Here is a 9,878-nt window from a genome sequence, read left to right as displayed (position 1 = left end):
TGTCTGTGTTCCTCCTCTGTGTTCCCCTGTGTTCCAGCGTGCGGCACTTGTGCCCGCCCATGAAGGCGGCGCCGATTAATTTGATGAATGCCGATCGGCGCCGCCTGCATGGGCGGGCACAAGTGCCGCACGCTGGATCTCAGGGGAAATCAAATGAATTTTTTATTTCTTGTTTTCCTGTGCGGAAAACCTGGTGCGTCTTATAGTCCGGAGCGTCTAATGGTCCGAAAAATACGGTATTTCATATTTTAAACAATACAAACATTTAATGGAGACACAAGATCCAGTGTAAACAAAAAAATAATACGTAGTTACAATTACAAGGAACAAACATAGGCAGGGTATATGAGTAGATGGATGCACCATCAATATTAAGCGAATAAACCAACCAATTTTGTAACAAAATGTAGAACAGGAAGAAAGAAAAGACAAAGGGATGGGCATAGGACACAGACAAGTGAAAGCCAAGATAAGTGTGGGTAGAGTCCCAAAGTCAAATGGTTATCGTTTGTTATGAGCTTATCCAGCTAGTCAAGCAATCATAGGTGTAATAACCTAGAATCAAGGTCAAGCGAGCTATGATGGTCTAGCCATGGTGACCAAGAAGCTTGGGTATCCGTGACCATGAATAATACTGCAGCTAAATTTATTGACGGTTTCTTCCAAGCCGCAGCTATCGTCAGTCTTGCAGACAAGAAAACATAGGAGGCCAATTTACGAGGGTGCCTAAGGAGGGTAGGGATAGGCCTATGTAAAAGGGCCTCCCGTGGGTTTCATCACATGGGAACCTGCAGTACTGTCCTCAGATTGTTGTATACCCAAATCCAAAGGCGTTTAGCTATATACAGCCCTGTTTAAAGGCAGCCTGTGACATGGTTACCAATCCTAGCATTTATGTTTGATGCATGAAAAGACATCAAAGGAGTACTAAGGAAAAAAATAACAATTATTATGGGGGGCGACCTGGCCTGGACATGGCAAATTGAGCATGCGTTTTTGATAAGCTCCCACTCCTTCCTCATTAAACTCATCTGCCAGGCATCTGCATACTCATCATCAGACCAGAGACCTAAGAGAAAGTTTACGCACCTTATTACTAGCAGAACACCAATGATTAGGTGGTATATGTTTCCCTTTGGTGTTGACTTTGCCAAGTACAAGCTGTGACAAGATGGCACTGGTGCTGATGTCCCTGTCCATGTGGAGACAGGGCCTGTCCTTCACCCATGCTTCAGCAGGGAGGGATCTAAGAAGGCTTTCAACCTGTAGCTGAGGTGATCATGGCTGCTTCTATCAGAAGCTTCTCTCACAACTATTTGTTTTGGATGTTTGTTTGTTTTTTTTGTTTTCAGAAGCAGACTTATTACCTCAGCTGTGAAGAGATATGGAGAATGCGACAAGCATCAGCTCAACTCTACCCCATTGGCCACACATTGACGAGACTTTTTGATCATTCGCTGCTTTCACCTTTGAGGCCTAATTTCTGATTATGTCACAGATGTCAAGATGACAGCACTGGCAAAGGAGTGAGGAGAGAAGTCAAAAGGCGAAATGCGTCGGGTACCGAGACAATATAAATGTAATATTAGGACTTTTTGTTTCTCTACATTCCCCACCATATGGGACATGTACCATTAGGTCATTGATGTGACAGGTGAACTCTGTATAGTTTTAAATCTTTGCTACAATTTTTAGAATGTACAAGCATACCAACTAGTAAATCTAACTATACTGCCAAAAAACCTCTGTGTTATATAACAAACTTTCTCTTAAAGTCTTCTCAGTCCTAAAGGTCTCATTATAGCAGAAAAGCATATTACACTTCTAGTGGACTTTGACAAAAAACGGGTCCAAGTGATGCTTCTTCAGGAGACACATTGACAAAGACAAGATTTTTTTTTTTAAATAGAAGATATCAGATGGTCTACCACACCAGCAGACTCCCATCCAAATGCTTGAGTATTTTATTATCCAACTCAGTTACATGGCAGCAGAGGGACAAGTGTAGTAATGAAGATGGCAGATTCTTGTTTTTTAAAGGTCTCCTAGATCAGTGGTCCCCAGCCTTTTTGGACCCACGGACCACAAAATTTACCAGCTCCAGGCCGTGTATTTGCGGGGAGCTGGGTGTCACGCAAAGGGGAAGAAACTTCCCCCAGAGTGACGTCATAATGCCAGAGACACAACCCACCCACTTCCCCGAGCCTGCACGGCACGGGGGACATGGTCCGTGGCTCTGGCCGGTGCGCCCTCTCAGTGGGGTCCTTCTCCTAACCCAGCTCGGGGCCGCATTGGCCAGAGCCGCGGACCACCAAAATTTCTCATCACACAAGCTATGGTAAACCTAACCATTACAACCATTATGTCCCAGTATTGGAAGTGGTTTTGGCCTTCTTGTATGAGTTCCAGGACGATACTTTCATACTGAAGGTGATATGTGAATCCTAATCTGCACCCTGAGTTAGAAATGTTTTGCTCAACTGTTAAACCTTCATCTTTTCTGAAAATATTTTTAAAAAGTGTCTTTCTAGTGATCAGCTGCTAGATGTAGTTTTGCACATTACCTTGACATTTATCTTGCCTCAGTTCTGTCTCTGGGATTAGGGAGACACTCTGACACTCTTGCAGTATGTTTCCTTTTCTGCTGACCTCTCCACTTAATTATTCAACTCTGTCACTCTAATGTAACTCTGGGAGGTGCCCTTCTCATTGGGAGGCTCACAAAGCTCTTGGGGTCTGGAGCCTTTGTTCGGTAATACACTTTGCACCTCCCTATGTTCACCTCTGGGTGGTCGTTTTTGTTGTAACCGTAGATATCATACTAATACCTGGTGTACCAAACATCTCCTTCATGTCTATGGAGTGTGTAAATTCTATTTTCTAATTTAAATTACAAAAAAAAATGTTCCACTGGTACTCACTATAGAATAAATAAACTAAAAACAGTCTTTAAATGTAATTAATGGCATATTATTACCCTGGTCAGACACAGTTTGTAGTGCAGTTGTAGACCTCTTGACAACAATGGGTATACCAGTGGCTCCCATAAATTATATAAGCCACCTATGTGGCCGCCTATTAGGTTTTCTATGACAACTTGAAACACAGATGGCTTTTTCCTAAATCATGCACATGTGTATATGGTTCCTATAGAGCATAATACCTTGCCTGTCAGCATGCAAATCTGTGAGGCCATTATACACTGGGACAGTGAGTGCAAATACTTTGGTATAGACCAGGGGAGGGAAACTTTTTCAGTCAGGGGCCACAATCTGTTATAAAATTTGAGTGGCTGGGCTGATGGGAGAGTGGGACGTGACTCCCATTCCAGATCTCCCATCGCCCACCTCCACGAGCCAGGATACAAAGGGGGGACATGTTCCAGAGCCGCAGACCACCCAAAGGGCTGGAGAAACACCCTTATTGGGCCGTATACGGCCCGCGGGCCGTAGTTTGCCTATGTCTGGTATAGACAGAGAATGCCAGCCTTACCGCATGATAGAAATTTGTACATTCTCAGCCAGAGAAAAAAAAAAATCAACAATCTGTATGTGAGGCCTGTTTGTATTATATTGAACTCACGAGGCAGACCAGCAAAGACTATTTGCATTACTAAACTTGAATACTATCCTTTAAGTTGGATTTTTTTATGTCCAGGACAGCTGAACCTGCTTTGAGATTCTACAAGTCACATCTTACCCTGAACACCTTGAAGCAAATGTCTTCATACACCTTCTTAAACACCACATTGCTGCATGTTTATCTGTCACTACAGCCCATCTGCAAATTAAAGTAAAAAAATAAGAAATAAATTGTTAATATTAAAGGTCTCATGAAGACTATTGTATAGAACAAATATATTAGTTCAATAGTAACCATACAATAATTATTGGTTATTCACAAATAATTATACATTGCTTGCTATGACACTGAGCGATCATTTTATACAATTAATGTTGTAATGAGCTATCTAACATTATTGTTAATAAAACCGTGTTCTCCACAAGGCTTTTATTTGCCAGATGCTCTATTTGGCTGTTTTCAGCCACTCTCTGGTAAACAAGCTATTCCTTTCTTGCAGTACATGGGTTCTCCTGCCTTATTTTTGAGCTTGGGAAATAGAGAATGAAGAATGAGATACAAAGAAGTGCACACAGCTTGAGAATTCTGGCAGAGCTGCCAGGTAGTATGCATATCAAGGATGCGGTGTTCTGGATCTCTATGGACATGCGCTATTAGGTAATAAATAGATTATGATTGTATCCATAAAGATTACCTGGAATTACCTTAGGCCAAAAAAAAAAATAAAAAAACCTAAATAAGAAATACAAGGCCTTAATGCCCTTCACCCATAAACATACATAGGTAAAGCCTATTGACCAACCCAATGCATGGCAGAAGTAGAATCATTTTGGGTCATCATTTAGGTTTAACCCCAAAGTGATGTGCTGTAAGGTCAGGTGCCACACCTCATGGTGGCACCTGTAATAAGCATTAGTGTGTTGCATTTTGAATGACATGCCAAGTCACGTGGCGGTGACAATGCACTGCAAAATGCTACCACAAATACTATGTGCGTCTCCATGTAAGCTTTTAGCCTTCAAACTCCTAACACAGGTGTATTTTTTTAAAAGCCTCTGAAATGCACTTTTTAAGTTTTTAAAAGCAAATGAGCAGTCCCTACAGTTGCTTTAGCTGTGCTTTAATGTCACCACAGAATACCATGTTGCCCCTTGTCAAGGGTGGGCAAACTTTTTCACTCATGGGCCACAATGGGTTAGAAAATTTGTCAGAGGGGCCGGGCCAGGATCAGATGGATGAAGGGCCGATATGGGTGTCACTGAACATGATGGCATAATCCTGCGCACTCTCCTATCACAGATCCTGTGATGGGAGAGTGGGCGGGTTGTTCTGCCCACTTCCCCAAGCCCGGTATTTGTACAGGGAACATGGTCTGCAGCTCTGGCCGGTGCCCCCAGTGGGGTCCTTCACCTGACTCCGCTCGGGGGGGCACAGGCCAGAGCCGTGGATCTACTTCAGTGGAGCGGCTGAAATAGAGAGAGAGTTTACCGGGCCAGATAAAAAAGCCTAACGGGCCGTATATGGCCCAGGGGCCGTAGTTTGCCCATGCCTGATCTAAGGTATATGTGCAAACATTGCAGTAGGTGTTTTCAAAATTGAAGCAAAACAAAACTTTAATTTTTCTCATTAGGAAGCTTGCAGTTTATTTAGAGCCAGTGAAAATTAGGTTTTTGGTAAGGATGATCATCAGCCACAAAATCACTTTAATACAATGATTAAAAAAATTACCTACCCCATATTTCCATCTCCATTTGCATTTTGCTGGCAGCACTACATGTAATCATTAAATAACTTACAGGGACATTCTGCTACTCACAAAATAGCTTTCAGCTGGTCATGTAAACAATGCTTGTACCATTATATTCTTTTTCACATCACATTAAAGAGAACCTGTCACTTTACCCATTCGGGGCGAAGTCATAGGTTCTCCTGATTACTCACCAACTGATATTCAATCTTCCCTACACACCCTTGCATTTGGAGTCCTTGGAAACACCTAGTACTTCCAGGTATGGGGGAACTGGTTACCTTCTTCCCGTTCTTTTAGAAAGCAGTGGCTCTTCACCAGGACTGGACACTGTAGCATGTTTGGACTGGAGCGAGGTTGCTGTGTGGTTATCCATTTCTCAGAGAATTAATGGGTATGCAGTACTGGTCATTGACGTCCGCTGTCAAATTTGCAGACGCTGTTTTTTAAGAACCAGCTCCACGGTGTGAATGACCAGCCGCCAGAAGCCATGTGGGGTCACTTGATGCTGCTGTAGGTCCAAACCTACCCATACAGTAGAGGGCGTAGTTCCCTAACCCCGTATAAATTCAACATGAAGCTAACATAGGAATTAAATTCTAAGCTTAGTTAGGCAGAAAGGTCCGGGGGAAACACAGTATAAATCTGTAGAAGTGCCCTGACATTCGGGACATGTTGGGTGAAAATATCAGATACACAATTGAGTATTGGGCATATTGGAATAAAAAATGCAGCAATGAACTGTGCTTTGCCAATTGCTCATGTGCTGTGCTGCATTATAGTGTCTCTTTTAGCACTAAAAAGTACACTAAAGTAAGACATAGCTCTGTAATGTAATGGTAACCTTTTTTTACATCCTTATATGAATTGAAACACATAAAAAATAATATCAGCCAATTCTGCATGCACTATAGCATATATGTAGGATTTATTAAAATCTACATTCCTACTCACTTGTTTCTGTCTGATGTCCTCTGTGCAGGAAATAGTACAGGGACTGTAAGCACATGATCATTGAGAGTGTGTTCCTACATGTGCTGACTACAAATCCCAGGGTTCATTGCAGCCACTTCCTTGTTTACAGCCTCCAGCTATGACACCATGCCCTGCTAAGTAGTGTCAGAAGCATTTGGCTGCAGTGATCAAGGCAGGATCATGGTTGGTACTTTGCTTCTGTAATCTCTTTTTAATGCTTGTACTGACCACACATAGTGCATGGCTTATGTGTCTTAGGGTTGTTCTGATATTACACATTAAAAATAATTCATAGATTTTATCAATTTTATATGAAACTTTGCAGTGAAATTATGCAATTTTTAATATGTTATTGAAATTTATGTGCATGTTTATCCTTATTTCTCGAACTAGAAAACAGCAACTTTTGCTCTATTTTGATGTAGGATTGTTAAAACACATATAGCTTTATAAAGAGGTACAATGGTATTTGGTATGGGTCCTTAATCCGTTCCAGATCCTTGGACTTATCCCAAACAAATTGTTCTCATAAGAAATAAAAGGAAAATGAATAATCTGTTCCAATGAAAACATATCCTATAGTTATTGACATATTATACATTGGTGGGGCTGTATAAAATAATTTAAACACTGCTTAATAACAAAATACATAAATACAAAAGCAATCAGATGAAATAAATGAAAATTTATGCGCGTGGTGTTAGGACTCATTTTGACCCATACGAGTTCCAGCACAAAGGTTGTATACCAAGCAAGATTTTTCGTGTCCAAACTTATACCAAGTTAGACTTATTCCAAAGCAGACTTATACCGAGGTACCACTGTATTTCTGTGTTTAAAATGCTTAATTAACTTTTTTTTTTTTGTCCTGATCCACAAGCAGTGTTTCTAACATTGTCATTCCCTTAAGAAGATCTAAATGGTAATTATGTTGTTTATTTTTCTTTTTTTCTTTGTATACATTTTTATTTTCCTATATATACTTAACTAGAAAAACAAACATTCATATAGCATTTCTATACAGCTTCCTGTCCAATATTAGGATTAAGTATACCAAGTCAGCAGCGTTAGATATATCATTGCCTTCTGCTATCGGTGCCCATCTCAAACACTTTGCCTTCCATTGGGTATCTCACTCGATCACATATCTTGGTATGATAATACCCAAAGTGCTTTCTGAGGTGTGCGCTCAAAACTATCTCTGCTTTCCACACTGAATGGAGACCTAAAAAGGTGGGATAAAATTACATTTTCCTGGTTGGGACGTATTAGTAAAAATGAAAAAAATGAACATTCTCCCCCGGTTTCCATACATTTTCCAAACCCTCCCGATTAAAGTCTAAGGATTATTCTTTAGAACCCTCACTTCAAGAATTTTCCGCTGTATATAGCACAGCAAAGCCCCTAGACTTTGCAGGAACTCTGCTCATGCTATCTAAATCGGAGGGGGGCTTGGGGGTCCAAAACATGTTCCACTATTATTTAGTGGTACACTTGATGCCCGTTTGGACTGGTGTCGAAATTCGGGTTACAAACAATGAGTGTCACTTGAACAAGTTTTTTGCCCAACAACTCTGCACCTCCTACCATGGCTGCCTCTGGCGGCTTTCCCTGAAAAAAAAATCCCACCCTACAGTCGGCTAAATATGGGAACTTGCAGTAAGGAACTTTCATCAGTTGGGCCTCTCGCCCTCTCTGTCACTTTGGGAAATCCGTCCTTTTACCCCGGGTTGGAGGACGGGAAGTTCCGAGATTTACTATCCACAGGTAACCGCAGAGCAAAGCACTTTATTTACTCGGGTAGATGGATAGGGCGAGAGGAGCTAGGCGATAGTACAATCGACTTTTGCTTGGGTTTTGGAGATCCTGGCAACTCTCGCAATTCCTGCAAACTCTCCGCCCAGCCTCGACCTATTGCAGACCTTTAACTCCCTTCAAGCAACTATGTATAGGAGAGGTATTCAACACGCCTTGTCTATTGCATATGGGCATTTACAGGCCTTACCCCCTGAATACACACCCACGTTTCTCCGTTCCTGGGAAGCAGACCTAGGTCTCACACTTTTCGCAGAACAAAAGGAACATATTTTGTACTGGACTCGCAAAGCGTCCATAAGCAGCAGATTTCAAGAAGCCTGCTATAAGGTTGTTTCACGGTGGTATCGTACCCCAGAGAGGCTACACCGCATCCTTCCTAATGTGTCAGATTGCTGCTGGAGGTGTCAGGCAGAGAAGGGCTCTCTCATATTTTCTGGGACTGTCCCCTCCTGAGAAATTTTTGGGTAACAATCAGATCTATAGTTCAATAGATGTCGGACCAATTTATACCAGACGATCTGGCCTTTTTCCTCCTGCAACACAGCTCATTACCCCTGAAAGTGTACAAAACTTCGGTGGTTAGACACCTGACTATAGCTGCAATCTCATCCAAAGCCACCTTCTGGCGGAGCCCTGAGCCACCCACGATTCACATATGTCTACACAGAGTTATTGAAATCTATCTTATGGAGGACCTCACCTCCTCCATTCAGGGTACTTTTCAGCAGAAAAGTAGCCAATACATGGTTTTATTGGTCACAATTTACAACAAGTCATAAATACCATAGCTATTTTATCTAAATCTAGATTAATAGAGTTTTATGCTGCCTGTTCACCTCCACCCTCTTATCCATGTATGAGACACTCCCCACCCACTTCTACGAGACTTCCTATATTCGCGGTTCCCCACTGATATAGTCTGTCTTCCCTGTCCATTTCTTCTATTCATGCTCTATAAATATTCTACGCGGCAGTCTATTTGATGTTTTGTACTATGTATATTTTGTAACTGTATATTATATTTTGTATGCAATTGCAAAGTCTGCACTTTTTTGATTGTTGTATAATGGTTTTTCCTTTTTTGATATTGCATTTTTGCTTCCCCATCCCTGTACCCCCCCCTGAAATAAAAAAATAAAGAATGTTAAAAAAAAAAACAAAAACATTCATATAGCACTCCTAAATCAAGATGAATGTGGATATTTCAGAGAGGTAAGTAAGAAAAATGTCCCTTTTTTACCTAAGTTCACGTTATTTTTGGTATGTTTCCCTGTATATCTGTGTATGTGTAGGTGGTTACTGAAAAGTGCTGGGTGGTGCACCCGACTAAAAGGGCTAGGGAGAACACTGTTCTACATAAACAAGCACAATCAGCTTTTCCGATTTTTAAAAATGAAGCTAGAGATATGGTCGTTGTCATTGCAGACTTAAAGCTCACCTAAACTCAGAACGTCACGCAACTCGGGAGGTTCTTGGGTGCTTCTTCTGTGCGTGCCCAAGCATCTCAGCCATGCGCAGAAGGAGCCCTTTCATCAATAGGGCCACTGCACATGCGTGAGATCGGCAAGTTTTTTCCCAATCTATATCACCTGATCTCGCGCCTGCACAGTGCAAGATTGGGTGACGTAGGAAGAAAAACCAGGAATAAGAGAGGAGAGGTGCAGAGAAGAGAAGAGGGGTGCAGAGGGAGCCCCTGGTGAAGACATACAGGGACGACGGAGACCCGAAGGAAAAACCCTGCGACTGATCTGTGGGA

General features: G+C 41.8%; 1 protein-coding gene across 3 annotated transcripts in view; it reads right to left on the bottom strand.

Moving 5' to 3' along the window:
- GTPBP3 (GTP binding protein 3, mitochondrial) overlaps positions 1-6,317 on the bottom strand; it is a 37,352-nt gene extending 31,035 nt beyond the window's left edge. For all 3 annotated transcript variants that reach the window (XM_072404586.1, XM_072404588.1, XM_072404589.1), the window contains exons 1-2: positions 6,284-6,317; positions 3,700-3,780 (exon numbers count right to left, since the gene is read on the bottom strand). In XM_072404586.1, the coding sequence (XP_072260687.1) occupies positions 3,700-3,749 (50 nt within the window). In that variant the 5' untranslated portion in view covers positions 3,750-3,780; positions 6,284-6,317. The remainder of the gene's footprint in view (positions 1-3,699; positions 3,781-6,283) is intronic.
- Positions 6,318-9,878: the final 3,561 nt, after the last annotated feature.

Source organism: Pyxicephalus adspersus, chromosome 3 (assembly GCF_032062135.1).
Source record: "Pyxicephalus adspersus chromosome 3, UCB_Pads_2.0, whole genome shotgun sequence".
Classification (NCBI taxonomy): domain Eukaryota; kingdom Metazoa; phylum Chordata; class Amphibia; order Anura; family Pyxicephalidae; genus Pyxicephalus; species Pyxicephalus adspersus.
The sequence above is the reverse complement of the archived record's forward strand: the minus strand, read 5'-3'. Positions and strand labels throughout refer to the sequence as shown.